The 15188-nt window shown below is 43.5% G+C and overlaps 1 protein-coding gene across 5 annotated transcripts in view; it reads right to left on the bottom strand.

Moving 5' to 3' along the window:
• Positions 1–15188, bottom strand: part of CCDC60 (coiled-coil domain containing 60) — a 200223-nt gene that overhangs the window by 50383 nt on the left and 134652 nt on the right. For 4 of the 5 annotated variants that reach the window (XM_037817367.1, XM_037817366.1, XM_037817369.1 and 1 more), the window contains one exon: positions 11444–11551. The exons of the other annotated variant lie outside the window; for it this stretch is intronic. In XM_037817367.1, the coding sequence (XP_037673295.1) occupies positions 11444–11551 (108 nt within the window). The remainder of the gene's footprint in view (positions 1–11443; positions 11552–15188) is intronic. 5 annotated transcript variants of the gene reach the window in all.

Here is a 15188-nt window from a genome sequence, read left to right as displayed (position 1 = left end):
GATGATATGATCTTATATCTAGAAAACCCTGAGAAATCAACGATACACCTACTAGAGCTAATAAACAAATTTAGCAAAGTAGCGGGATACAAGATTAATGCACATAAGTCAGTAATGTTTCTATATGCTAGAAATGAACAAACTGAAGAGACACTCAAGAAAAAGATACCATTTTCAATAGCAACTAAAAAAATCAAGTACCTAGGAATAAACTTAACCAAAGATGTAAAAGACCTATACAAAGAAAACTACATAACTCTACTAAAAGAAATAGAAGGGGACCTTAAAAGATGGAAAAATATTCCATGTTCATGGATAGGAAGGCTAAATGTCATTAAGATGTCAATTCTACCCAAACTCATCTACAGATTCAATGCAATCCCAATCAAAATTCCAACAACCTACTTTGCAGACTTGGAAAAGCTAGTTATCAAATTTATTTGGAAAGGGAAGATGCCTCGAATTGCTAAAGACACCCTAAAAAAGAAAAACGAAGTGGGAGGACTTACACTCCCTGACTTTGAAGCTTATTATAAAGCCACAGTTGCCAAAACAGCATGGTACTGGCACAAAGATAGACATATAGATCAATGGAATCGAATTGAGAATTCAGAGATAGACCCTCAGATCTATGGCCGACTGATCTTTGATAAGGCCCCCAAACTCACCGAACTGAGCCATAATGGTCTTTTCAACAAATGGGGCTGGGAGAGTTGGATATCCATATCCAAAAGAATGAAAGAGGACCCCTACCTCACCCCCTACACAAAAATTAACTCAAAATGGACCAAAGATCTCAATATAAAAGAAAGTACCATAAAACTCCTAGAAGATAATGTAGGAAAACATCTTCAAGACCTTGTATTAGGAGGCCACTTCCTAGACTTTACACCCAAAGCACAAGCAACAAAAGAGAAAATAGATAAATGGGAACTCCTCAAGCTTAGAAGTTTCTGCACCTCAAAGGAATTTCTCAAAAAGGTAAAGAGGCAGCCAACTCAATGGGAAAAAATTTTTGGAAACCATGTATCTGACAAAAGACTGATATCTTGCATATACAAAGAAATCCTACAACTCAATGACAATAGTACAGTCAGCCCAATTATAAAATGGGCAAAAGATATGAAAAGACAGTTCTCTGAAGAGGAAATACAAATGGCCAAGAAACACATGAAAAAATGTTCAGCTTCACTAGCTATTAGAGAGATGCAAATTAAGACCACAATGAGATACCATCTAACACCGGTTAGAATGGCTGCCATTAAACAAACAGGAAACTACAAATGCTGGAGGGGATGTGGAGAAATTGGAACTCTTATTCACTGTTGGTGGGACTGTATAATGGTTCAGCCACTCTGGAAGTCAGTCTGGCAGCTCCTTAAAAAACTAGATATAGAGCTACCATTCGGTCCAGCGATTGCACTTCTCGGTATATACCCGGAAGACCGGAAAGCAGTGACACGAACAGATATCTGCACGCCAATGTTCATAGCAGCATTATTCACAATTGCCAAGAGATGGAAACAACCCAAATGTCCTTCAACAGATGAGTGGATAAATAAAATGTGGTATATACACACGATGGAATACTACGCGGCAGTAAGAAGGAACGATGAAATGTTCTTTTATTGTATGTTTGTTTTCTTTTTAACTTTTTTTTTCATACAGTTGATTTAAAAAAGAAGGGAAAGTTAAAAAAAAAAAAGAAAAAGAAAAAAGACAAACAAGGAAAAAAAAAAGATGTAGTGCCCCCTTGAGGAGCCTGTGGAGAATGCAGGGGTATTCGCCTACCCCACCTCCATGGTTGCTAACATGACCACAGACATAGGGGACTGGTGGTTTGATGGGTTGAGCCCTCTACCATAAGTTTTACCCTTGGGAAGATGGTTGCTGCAAAGGAGAGGCTAGGCCTCCCTGTATTTGTGCCTAAGAGTCTCCTCCTGAATGCCTCTTTGTTGCTCAGATGTGGCCCTCTCTCTCTGGCTAAGCCAACTTGAAAGGTGAAATCACTGCCCTCCCCCCTACGTGGGATCAGACACCCAGGGAAGTGAATCTCCCTGGCAACGTGGAATATGACTCCCGGGGAGGAATGTAGACCTGGCATCGTGGGATGGAGAACATCTTCTTGACCAAAAGGGGGATGTGAAAGGAAATGAAATAAGCTTCAGTGGCAGAGAGATTCCAAAACGAGCCGAGAGATCACTCTGGTGGGCACTCTTACGCACACTTTAGACAACCTTTTTAGGTTCTAAAGAATTGGGGTAGCTGGTGGTGGATACCTGAAACTATTAAACTACAACCCAGAACCCATGAATCTCGAAGACAGTTGTATAAAAATGTAGCTTATGAGGGGTGACAATGGGATTGGGAATGCCATAAGGACCAAACTCCACTTTGTCTAGTTTATGGATGGATGTGTAGAAAAGTAGGGGAAGGAAACAAACAGACAAAGGTACCCAGTGTTCTTTTTTACTTCAATTGCTCTTTTTCACTCTAATTATTATTCTTGTTATTTGTGTGTGTGTGCTAATGAAGGTGTCAGGGATTGATTTAGGTGATGAATGTACAACTATGTAATGGTACTGTAAACAATCGAAAGTACAATTTGTTTTGTATGACTGCGTGGTATGTGAATATATCTCAATAAAATGATGATTAAAAAAAAAAAAAAAAAAAAAAAAGACATAATGCTGAGCAAAATAAGCCAGGCACAAAAAGAGAGATATTGTATGTTACCACTAATGTGAATTCTGTGAAAAATGTACAATGTTTTATACTGTAGAATGTAGGGGACCTAGAGATACCAATTAGTGGAGGGGGAATGATAATCTAATAAGAACAGATAAACTATGGAGGGTAATCTGAATGTTATGGGAATGCTCAGGAATGATTATGGTTTGTAAACTTTCTTGGATATAGTAAGATCATGTTGGAAGCAATAGAGTTATTTTAGGTTTTTTTTTCTCTTATTCCTTTGTTTTCTTAGGGGTTGTTAATTTTCTTGGGGTATGGTAGGAACATGTTGGAAGCAATGTAGTTATTTTAGATTATTTGTTTTTCTTACTCCTCTGTTTGGACATGGTTTATTAATTTTCTTGGGGTATGGTAGGAACATATTGGAAGCAAAGTAGTTATTTTAGGTTATTTGTTTTCCTTAATCCATTGCTTTGTTTGAAATGTTGTGGGTTTTTTTTGGTTGTTGTTTGCCTGTTTGTTTTTAATTTTTTGATAAACAAAGTTAAAAAATTGAAAAAAAATCAGTAGAAAAATGGGAGTAAAAACTAAATGACAAATAGGGTGGGATGGGGGGAAGGTTTGGGTATTCTCTTTTCACTTTTATTTTTTATTCTTATTCTGATTCTTTCTGATGTAAGGAAAATGTTCAGAAATAGATTGTGGTGATGAACGCATAACTATTTGATCATACTGTGAACAGTTGATTGTATACCATGGATGACTGTATGGTTTGTGAATATATTTCAATAAAACTGAATTAAAAAAAAAATATATATGGACAGCATTGTCCTAAAAGGAGCTTGGAGGGATAGGAAAAGAAGAAAAATAAATAAATGCCATTCAACACCACTCTGCTGACGCAGCTCTGTCTAATCACTCTTATGTTCAAAACTAACCCAATTAACCACTTCCCTACCAAATTTCATTTTTATTATCTGAGACCAGAAAGCTTGTCCAGATTGAAACCAGCTCCTTTATCTTTTTAGCTGGGAGTTTATTTCCTAATTCAATGAGACCATTTCCAAACCAAAAAATATATATATATTCTTTCACATGTTGCAGAAAACTGATGAATGGATCCATGTAGTAAGGAAAATACACTTAGCAGAATCCTGGATTATATTTCTAGGCAAAAGCATATTCTTAACATCAAGGTCTATGTGTACAGTCCATATTAATAGTTTTATCTATTATATCTTTATTTCCCTGTTGTATGGAACCTCAGATTCTAGTGATTTGCAGCAACATGATATAGAAAATAATAAAATTCTCCATCTTGATATATATATATGAAAGTGACGTGGCTTTAAGAAAGTGGCTTTAAGAGCCAGTCCTCAAGCTGTCAAATTCCCTTTTCCTTCATTGTGATGGTGGAAGTGAGAGTTGAGATGGTGTGTCATGGTAAGTGTGACTATAATGAGCACAGCCTCCGGGCTGAACATGTAGTGTGAGCCAGAAGTGGACTTCTGTTGTGTTGAGCCACTGAGATTCTGGAATTGTTCATTACAAAGTCCATTGCCTGAGACCTGTCTGAGCATCAAAACTAGAAAAGTGATCTATTATGGTGCTGAGGAATGGATGTAGAAATACTATTTGGCTGTGAAAAGGAATGAAGAGCTGATACCTGCTACAACATGGACGAACCTTGAAGACATCATGCTGAGTGAAAAAAGTCAGACACGAAAGACAAATATTGTATGGTTCCACCTACACGAAATATCTAGAATACACAATTTCCTAGAGGCAGGAAGTAGACTGGAGATTGGGAGGGGCTGGGGGCTGGGGGATTAGGGAATTATCACTTAATGGGTGCAGAGTTTCTGCTTTGGGTGATGAGGAAGTTTTGCTGGTGGAAGGTGGAGATGGTAGCACAACATTGTAAATATTAATGCCACTGAGTTAACCACTTAGAAATTATTAAAACAGCAAATTTTATGGTATGTGTGTTGCCACAATAAAAAATTTTTTTTTAAAAAAAGAGTGGATTTAGAATTGCTCAGACTGGCAGATTCCGTCTTCAGTCTGCCCTGCTGCTTCCTAGATGTGTGATTTTGAATAAGTTGTTTAGCCTCTCTCAGCCTCAGTGTCCTCATCTGTAAAGTACGGAGAAGTGAATGCAATTTAGCGATTAACATGTTTTTTCCAACAGAAATCTTAGTGTGGCTCGGAAGAGGAGTTCAGGATGGTGGAGGACCAGTCACTAAGACAGATTAGTGGGGAGAAGTAGCTATAATTTTCAGACTGAAATTTCCCCGGGCTAAAGCATTATGGGGACTTCTATTAGCCAGAAATCAAGGGAAGAGGGTGTTGAACAGCCTCGCCTTTTGTTCAACCAGCACATTTTGTTCCTGGTGGGCCCCTGAAGATGTCAATCCATGGTGGCATGCAGTGCAATTTTCTCAGACACTTCACCCTCTCTTCCTGAGCTCGTGTTTGGGTTAAAACACCTGATTCTCCAGGTGGATAGTCTGTCCAGCCAGTTTAGGACCTGTTCACACATCCCTGGCCGAGGTGGGTAACAGAGGTAGCTGCTCATTTAGCTCCAGGGAGAGGCAAAGGACATAGCTCTTGGGATCGCCTGGACTCATCCTGCCTCCTGAGTAGAGATAGTCCGACCATCCTGCCACATCCCCCACACCTTTAGTAATGCCCACTTGAGTACAAGAGTGGCGGAGTGAGTGATGCAATTAAATCGCTGCGGACTGGAGACAGCAGGGAAACCTGAAATTTTGCTTAACGTGAGTCTTTCCCTGATGACCCAATTAAAAGTCACCCCCTCTCCCTGTCACTATCATATCACCCCATTAATTTTTTCATGACATGTATTGCTGTCACATGTTTATCACCTGTTGACTCTTCCCTGCCCGACACCCCTCCCACTCCATCACTAGAAAGGAAGCTCTTAAGAGCACGGATGTTGTCTCGTTTCTTTACTGCTGTATTCCCAGCAGTCCTGGAAAAGAAGCAGGTTCAAGATAAATGAGACTTTCTTGGGGTTGGGGTGGCAGGGCAGGCGAGAAGCAACTTAAATATGATATTTGCCATTATGTATGTTGTTCGCAACAATGCTGCGTGGTTTTGTAAGAGTGAAAACCTGGAAAACACTTAAAGGTCTTAGGAAAAATGGTTATGTAGATACCTGTACCTCCGTAAGTTGATAAATTCCATGGCCATTGAAAGGCAGAGGCTCAGGCATGGAAGGATGGTTCCTATATATTCAGTGAAGCAACAAAGAAGTTAGCTGCAAAACAGTATGTGTAGAAGGACCTTTTTTTTTTTTGTAAAAGAAAGTTATATATTTATAGACCATATTATGTTAGTAAGCCAGGTCCTTTATGTATTTTGGGGTTCCCTAGCAAATACCACTTTATAATGAGATACTCTCTCTGCGGGGGATACCAGAACGTTCTCTAAATTATTGAAGACTTTGGGCTTTAGCTAGAAACAGACGGCACAGAAATTTAGTGCTTAAGCATGAATGCTTTGCAAGTAGGATACCTGGATTCAAATCCTGACTTATCCTTTACTAGCCATGCTACTACGAGCAACTTAAATTCTCTGTGCCTCAGTTTCCTGCCAGCTATTACTATGCGAGCACATTAGTTGAATTTAGGTGCCTGTGTCATATTTGAAATATCAAAGTATGGTTGCTTTTTAGCTATATATATATATAGACACATTTTTTGAACTTTTAATTGTAGTAACATCTTCAATTAAAAATTTCCCATTTCAACACCTTTCAAATGTACAAGTCGGTGGTATTAATTACATTCACAATATTGGGCTACCATCACCACCATCCATTACCCAAACTTTTTCATCACCTCAAAAAGAAACTCGTTAGCCAAGAAGTAATAACTCCCCTTTCCCTTCCCCTCGGTCCCTGGCAACCTCTGATCCACTTTGTGTCTCTATGAATTTGCTTATTCTAGGTATTGCATATCAGGCAGATCACTGTCGTTTGGAGTCTGGCTTGTTTCATCAAACAAAATGTCTTCAGCCATATGTTTGTTTTGTTTATTTTTTCCCTTTAAGAAGGGGTAGGTTCTTTGTGCCTGGACTCTGGATAAAGTCAGGGTAACACCCACCTGGTCCCCCAATTAAGAGTGGGTCCACTGGTGTCTCTCTGGGACAGCCTGGGGTACTGAGATGTAGCCCCTCCTGTTCCCATGGCAACAGGGGAGCATCCAGAGCTGCTGGGAGAGCTGCTCCCCCCTCCCCCCAGCAGTGCATGTTGTCCCCTGCCTGGAGGGGTAAATCAGTAACTGTTTGCCCTCCTCTTTGTCAGGGGTTTGCCCTGTGCTCTTTCCTTCTGGGACTAGGGGAGACGGGTGTGGGGTACAGGACGTGGCCTTCAAGCCCGCCGGGTGTCCCCGCACCTTGTTTGGTTTGCGCCTCTGTAGTCAGTCCTTCTAGCGGGTCCTTAGGATGTTAGCCTCTTATAAGAACATTACCAGAACAGGTTCACGAGCCTTATCTAACTCCCAGATCCAAAGCACCTTGAAAGCCAAAAAATCTTTAATAACTTATTTGGCAGCAAAACGTGATCTGAATAGATGGGAGGCTATTTGTGACTTTTATTTACCTTTTATTATGTATTTAGTATAAATATTTATTTTTTCTGTAGCAATATTCTGCTTGATGACAGGGCGCTGCCCAGGACCCTCTAAGAAGGGGTGTTACGTACTCTGTGGGATATGTCACACTTCCTTTCTAAAATGCAAAAAAAAAAAAAAAAAAAAAAAAACTGCATTCTGAAACACAGCTGGTCCCAATGCTTCAGATGAAGATCCGTGGACTGTTACATATAAAATCAGGATGGGCTTTGCCCAACCAGAGGCTCACGTCTTTCACAGAAGGGTAATTAGCACATTTGTGACAAAAGGCTTGGTTTCTGCTTCTGTTGTGTCCGTAAGCAACCCTCCTGTCAAGTGAAATAAACTCTCCTAAGAACAGGAGAATGAAGGAGGAGGTTGGGAAATGATCATGTGCTTGAATCACCACACAGTGAAATTGGAAAGAGGTTTTTCTTTCTTTCTGTTTTTAAATAAAGCAGAGACTCGAATGCAGCCCTCAGGGACATCCTAAGATCTGTCATCTGTTAGTTCACCCAACCATCCATCAGTCCATCCAAATATGAGGTTTTTCTGCACCTGACAGAGACCCTTCTGCTTGCTGCTGCCCTTTGGCTCAATATTCCCACCTGTAGAAAGCCCACGTTGAGGGCAGGCTACCCGCACTTTCTTGCTCTAAAATCCATAGTGGGGAGGGATCAGATCTGCCAGCTGCCAATGTACCTGATAGAAGTGAAGCCTCTGGGATCTCGGATTCCCAGGGGTGGGTGTTTCCTTTTGGCAAATGCATGCTGGGTCTCAGGACCTGGGGTTTATGCCTCAAAATGCTTTAATAAAAGGGACCCTGGCAGCTTGCCGCCAGATTTTGATTGACTTTGTGTGGCTTTCTGTCTGTTTGTCCATCCGCCCAGTGAACATAGATCTCATTAGCTGGTAAAAATCTGCTCAGAAGTTTATTTCCTTCCTCACTTTAAGTCTCCATAGCATTGATAATCATAGAGCTAATTGTCCTTTAAAACGGGGATTTTTAAAATCTTTAATAGCTACCATTTTAATGAACACGCATGCTCCCAGACATTGGGCTAGAGGCTCTGCAGAATTTATCTTGCTTAATCTTTACAATAACACTTAAGAGGCAGGAACCCATTTGAGAGATGAAGAAACACAAGCCCAGAGATGTTAAGTGACTTGCTCAAGGTCACACAGCTCTTTAGTGGCAAGGTCCATTTTATGCAAAAACTTATGTTCTTGTTCCTTTAATCCCCCTGGGCTTTAAAAAAAGATGCATTTGAGAAGATTTGAGATAAATTCACACTGTGAAAAAAGGCAAAACCTCATAATTAGAATTAGGCATTAGTGAAAAGACATCCCACTCTTTTCCTTGCTTACTGAAAGGATGCTTTCTGGCATCTTCTAGGGAATTTAACCACTATCTCCACCCCAGAATAACTTTTTTTTTTTATGAATCCCAAAGAGTGTTTTGCAGGAGCCAGCTCCTACAGCTTTTAAGAGCTGAGGGTGTGCATCTGTTCCCAACTCCAAGTTCGGTGACATCACACTGGTAGCTCACAACTAACTGTGATGGGAGTATTTACACCATGGAAATCGGCATTGCTACAAATCATGATATTTTCCTCCTGAGCTGGTTATTAAACACTCATCAGCACACCACTGACCCCAAATGAAAATCCCCATCAGGAGCAAATGGTTCACTATGAAAAAACAAAACAAAACAAAAACTCAGCACATACTTTGCCTTTCCTGGACTGGATTTTTCTCTCTGGATCCTTCTGGCTCAGGTTCTGCTCTTTAAAGAGCTGGACAACCTCGGATCCATGAAGGAATTCTGCCCTGGAAGTCATGGGAGATCTCTGCCACCCTCAGTGTGATTGCTATGTCTTTTTGTGCTGCCGTTAATGTTTTCCGATCACATTCTGGACACATGTCTAAAACCAACCAAAAGGAAATAAAGATGGCCCTTTCCTCTCCTCCATCCAAATTCTAGATGATATTCCTTCGTGGTTCAGGAGAATGGGTGCCTGTATGTCTTAGGCAAATCGTGGCCACTGGTAGCTTGCACAGGAGATGAGAGGCTATTAGAAGCCCACGGGCTCAGGGGCCTTTTTCTTAAAATCAACTGTGAAAAAGTTAGATGTTGCTTTGACCTAGCAATTCCATCTCTCAGAATCCAGCCAGCAGAAATATTTTCAGCTGGGCACAAAATGTATATACGAGGAGGTTCTGTGTGGTACTGCTTGAAATGGCAAAAACCTGTGAATGACCTGTGTCCATCAATTTAGAAAGGGTTTGTCTGCTCAGTTATGGCTGATCTATACCATGGAATCCTCTGAAACTGTTAAAAGGAATGTGGGAATTTATATATACCATCAAGGAAGGATGCCCAAAGCACACTGTAAAAGGAAAAAAAAAAATCAGGTAGAGAATATGTAGAGTATGATCCCATTTCTGTAAAAGAAAGCTTGTGTATGTATGTGTCTATGTAAGGGGAAGGCATTAGAAAGGTCTGGAAGGACGCATCTCAAACCTTTAAAAAGTCTTTCCTTTGGGGAAGGGAATGAATTCAGGGAAGAATAAAGGCTTTTCTACTTTATGTACTTCTGAATTTTGGGGGGAACATTTTCAATGAGAAAAAATTATATTCATATGTTGTTTGAACAATTTTTTTAAAAAAAGAAAAGTAATGCATGGAAAATGTTTTAAGGCTGTGGTTTTCAAACAGATTTTGGGAGCCACATGGATATTTTGGAAATAACTGGGGTCCATGGTGGGGAGGGGCCCCTGGCTTCCCAGGGACACACACCCTCCCTCTACTTTTGCTTCATGCAGAAGCTTCATTTAGAGTAAGTCATTTTACATGTGTTCCATTAACAAAAAAAAGATATTCTGCCACTTAAAAAAAAATTAATGTTGCAAACCACTGCATGAGAGGAAATTACAGTTTTAAATTCATCCCAGCCAAAAAACATGCACTCAACTGGGAATCATGGGTCTGTCAACAGATGCAGGATTCGTAGTTCTGGTTGCATTTGAGGTTAGTTTTTCTGGACTCGGGCAAAACAGATGAATCGGGGAGATTTGGGGAGATGGGTGGTAGATGCCCCCAGGAGGAACGATTTAATTAAAAATGGGGATTTTTATCTTCAATAGCTACCATTTTAATGAACACTGGTGCTCCCAGACATTGGGCTAAAGGCTCTACGGACTTTACCTTGAGAGGGTGCCCTTAGCTGGGTACTGGGGGTGGGGTGGGGAGGGCTGGCATTGGGGATGGGGAACTATTTTATTTAAATCAGCCTGGGACTGTCACAGAGCAAATTCAGTTCCTCAGGTCCTGGCTCTTTACCTTTTTTGTCTCATTCTTGCAGCCAATCGGACCCCCCCACCCCACCCCCAAAGACCTGGGTCTTTGCCGCCTGCTCCTCTTTCTCCTTTGCGGGTTCTGCAACAGTGGCTGCAAGGCTTTTGCATGAGCCTTCCCCTCTGGTGGGGACACAGACACAGCTAACGCTTTTCTTGGTCTAGTTAACATTTCTGGAGCTTGTGTCTGAGCAAAGCCAGATGCTCCAGGGACCTGGGCACTGAGTTTTCCCTTGGGTCCAAACGGAGAGACAGCCGCATTATAGATTAGAAAATAAAAATCCAAGACACATTGAAATAAAGGGGGAAAAAAAACCAAAGCCAAGAACAAGGAGAAAGTGAAGGGGAAAAGGGCAAGGGAGGAAGAGGAGAAGGAGGAAGAAGAAGAGAAGCAAACAAAGACAGACACCACCCAAGAAGAGACGGTCAGGAAATCTAGGGGTAGAGGCAGTGGTGTATGGGAGTGCAGGAAAATGCTTAACAACTGGGTCTCAAAACAAAACAGAACAACCTAAAAACCCTGATTTGCAGCCTGCTGATTCCCGTGGTGTAAGTTCTCCCACTGTGGCTGATTCCAAGCTGTCAACACACCACCCCTGAATGCAGAGCTGGAAGAGGTACACGCAGCCTGTACAAGACCCCATGCTGCAGCCTGGGTCCCACAGAGTGCACAGAAGGACTCCGAAACCCACCCACCAAGCAAGACAGCAAGAGGAGGGGAGGAAGGCACGGGGCAGGTGGAGGACTGGGCGTACTTGAGGTTCCAGCAGGTGATCACGGGTTTCATGGTGTGGTGACTGTGGTCGATGGTCAGGGCCTCCAGGAGCCAGTGGAGGGCACAGAGCTGGCGGAAGAGGGGTTCGCTGCAAAGACGAGAGAGGGGGAGCACAGTGGGAGCTTGTTAGGGCATGAGTGGTGGTGGCGCCGGCTCCCGAGTGGAGAGCTGCCACCGTGTTTCAGGTATTGTGCTAGTCTTTTGCACCCACAATCTCATTAAGCTTTGCCATGGCCGTGGGAGGTGTTCATTAGCTCTATTTTATGGATGAGGACTCAGTCCCAGAGGATTTACGGAACTTGGGCCAGGTCAATGGGCCAGGGGGTGGCCGAGCCATGTTTTGAAATGAGATGACCCTATGCTAGTTATCTGGACAATCGAGGGGTCCCCAGCTAGGGGTCTTGACTCAGGCAAACGAGAGAGTCAAAGGAAATAAATTTCCCACAGGATGTCCAAGTTTTAATCCAATTCAAGTATAATAACTATAGCATGGAGTGTCCCCAAAGCCTGGAAATACAGGGAAACAGTGTATTTATTGTACTCCCCATCCCACCCCAGAATAACAATTGTACTCCTTGCTTTAAATTTATGTAAATTGGAAATGTATCCAGGTGTTGAGGAAAAGCACACTGAGCCTATTTCTTAAAAGCGTAACTAACGCACTGTTTAAAAATAAGCCTCACCTATGCTTGCTGACTTTTTGGACACCCTGCATTGAGCACCCGCAAGGAGCCAGGTGTTGACTTGGGTGCTTTACACACGTGATTTAATTCTCCCAACAACCTGCCAGGGTCAGAAGTATTATCCACAGATTAGAGGGGGAGGAAACAGGCTCAGAGAGGTGCAGTCATGTCCTCAAGGCCACACAGCTTGCTGGTGACAGAGATGGGATCCGATATCTCATTTAACCCTCACAGTAACCTTACGAGGAGGGCACTGCTATCGGCTCCTCTTTATGAATGAGGAAACTGAGGCTCAGAGGGGCGACGGGGATGCCCGAGGCCACACCGCTAGAATTCATGAAGATTTGAACCCGAGTCTATCTTGCCCCAGAGCCGTGCTCCTATGCCCGAACTCTGATGTCTCAAGGTCCTGGCGAAGCCGGTGCCATGAACAGTGTCCCCACTGAGAGCGGGGTCAGGAGAGGGTTAACTCGCTGCTGCCTGTTTCCTGGAAATGGGGTGGCATCCTGTCCACCCCCCCACCCCCTGCCCCCACTCCCCGAGGTTTCTCCTCTTTCCCTAATGGGCCAGATGCCTCCATTATGAACCTGTGTAATTGCTCTTCTCTGGAATTGAGAAGTGCATCCTGCCGTGATCAATACTCCCCCCTGGGCCTGATGCTCTCTGGGGCAGGAAGGAGTCCACCCTCCCTGTTTCTGGAAAGCACCATCTCAGAAGGCGGGGCCCCAGGCCTGCGGCTCAAGTAAGTAGCCCACCTGGGGTCACCCCGGCTCTGTCCCATGAGAGGCATCTATTTCACTCGGCTCCAAGGGAACTGACCCCCTCTGTGCACTGGGCGGTTGTGTCCATCAGGTTTCAGGAAAACCAGAGTTTGGCAGCTCTCGTTTTCTTCTTGGAGCCCCTTCCTTCCATCTTTCCTTCCTGCCACAAATTATTTACTTAGCACCCACTATTACCTCACTTTTAATCTAAAGGACCTGTAGACCCAGTCCTTCCAGTTCTTGTTTCTCTCATCCCTCGATGCCATCTTTGTCCCTACAGGACACTTGGCCATGCCCGGATGTAGCAATAGCAGCAGCTTGCTTTGCCATGCCACGCTGAGCTCAGGGTGTCACTTCACCTCCACCGTAAGCCTGTGAAGTTGTAGGGCCCAGGGAGAAGCTGGCTCTTGTGTTTCTCAGCACAGAGGCCTGCGGGATGCCTGGGGCAGGAGCAGGGAGGGGAGGGGGGAATAAGCAAAGGGAGCTAGTTGTGGGATGGGGCCTGTTCTGGTTTGCTAATGCTGCCATTAGGCAAAATACCAGAAATGGATTGGCTTTTATAAAGGGGGTTTATTTGGTTACACAGTTACAGTCTTAAGGCCATAAAAGTGTCCAAGCTAAGGTGTCAACAGTATTTTACCTTCACAGAAGAATGGCCAATGGCTTCTGGAACACCTCTGTTGTCTGGGAAGGCATGTGGCTGGTGTCTTCTTCCTTTGCTCACAGGTTGTGTTTCAAGAGGGTTTTCTCCCAGGATGTTTTTTCTCTAGGTGTCGGGGGATTATTCTCTTAGTTTCTCCCAGGCGAACTCTGGAGTAGCAAAAGTCTACTTTGAATGGCCGTCTTCAAAATGCCTCTGTTGGCTGCAGCACCGAGCTCCTTCTGTCTGAGCTCTTTTATAGGACTCCAGTGATTAAATCAAGACCCTCCCTGAATGGCTGGGGTTCATATCTCCATGGGAATAATTCAATCAAACATTTCACCCACAGTTGATTGAGTTACAACTCCATGGAAATACTCAGTCAAAGGATTCCAACGCAATCAACACTAATATGTCTGCCCCCACAAGACTGCATCAAAAAACATCATGTTCTGGGGGACATAGTACATCCAAACCGGCACAGGGCCTTGTTGGTCACCAGAGGATGTGGGACATGTGGGCATTAGATTCATTTCTGCAGGTGACAAGAGTGGTTGCAACCTGACACTACTCCTCCCTTGCTTAAAACCTTCATTCTCCCTAAAGCATCACACATGAGACCCGTGTCTGCCTCTCCAGCCCCATTCCCCCTTGCATACCATCTGCAGCCTGGCAAAATCCTGCTCTGTTGCTCAAGCCCACCACACACTGTTCACACTGCCTGGATCAAAATCCTAGTTTTGCCCCTTACTAGCCATGTGGTCTTGGCCAAATGTTTTCATTTCCCCGAACCTCAGTTTTCTCACCTGTAAAATGATGGTAATCATGGAACCTGCCTCATAGGGTTAGAGTGAGGGCAAAGGGAAGTGCTTAGCACTGTTCTTGGCTCCTGACATACAAGTCCCTTCCTCTTTCTTCTCTGCCTCTCCTTGAGTGGGTCTCAGCTCAGATGTCACCTCTATCAGGAAACCTTCCTTGATTCCCTAGGTCTGGCTTAGGCACTCTCCAAAGAGGTTACAGAGCCTCTTGGCTTCCCCCTTTCCTACAGCATGTCACCTTGTCCCCACCCTTTCGGTCGCTACCCGACTGTAACTGCCTGTTTACTCACCTCTCGAGCCCATGAGCCTACAAGCTATAGAGTCCTGTCCACGCTAGGGTATCCCATGCCTGACACAGAGGAGGCTCACTACATTTCTGTTGACTGAATGGAAGGCAGCAGGAATGCATTGGAATGCATTGGTTCAGATATTACATTCTCCTGAGCTGATAACCTGGGCACAATCCTCATATGTTGAAGCACTGGGATAATGAAGAACAGTAACGGAAACGACAAAATGATAATACTCATAGAGTGCTTTCTCTTTGCCAGACACTGTTTAAGTGTTCTGTGTCTATTAACTAATTTCATCCTTCTAACGACCCTGTGAAGGAGGTACTGTTATTATCCCCATTTTACGGATGAGGAAACTGAGTCACAGAAGGGCTATGTAGCTGGCCCAAGGTCACAAAAGCCAGCAAATGGCAGAGCCAGAATCTGAGCCCAGGCATCTGGCTCTTGGGGCCATGCTCCTAACCACAGTGTTGATTTTGTCTTCAGTGTGGGAAAGAACCCTTGGCCTTTGCCCCAGGATGGGGTCCTGC

Source organism: Choloepus didactylus, chromosome 23 (assembly GCF_015220235.1).
Source record: "Choloepus didactylus isolate mChoDid1 chromosome 23, mChoDid1.pri, whole genome shotgun sequence".
In the NCBI taxonomy this organism is placed as follows: domain Eukaryota; kingdom Metazoa; phylum Chordata; class Mammalia; order Pilosa; family Megalonychidae; genus Choloepus; species Choloepus didactylus.
The sequence above is the reverse complement of the archived record's forward strand: the minus strand, read 5'-3'. Positions and strand labels throughout refer to the sequence as shown.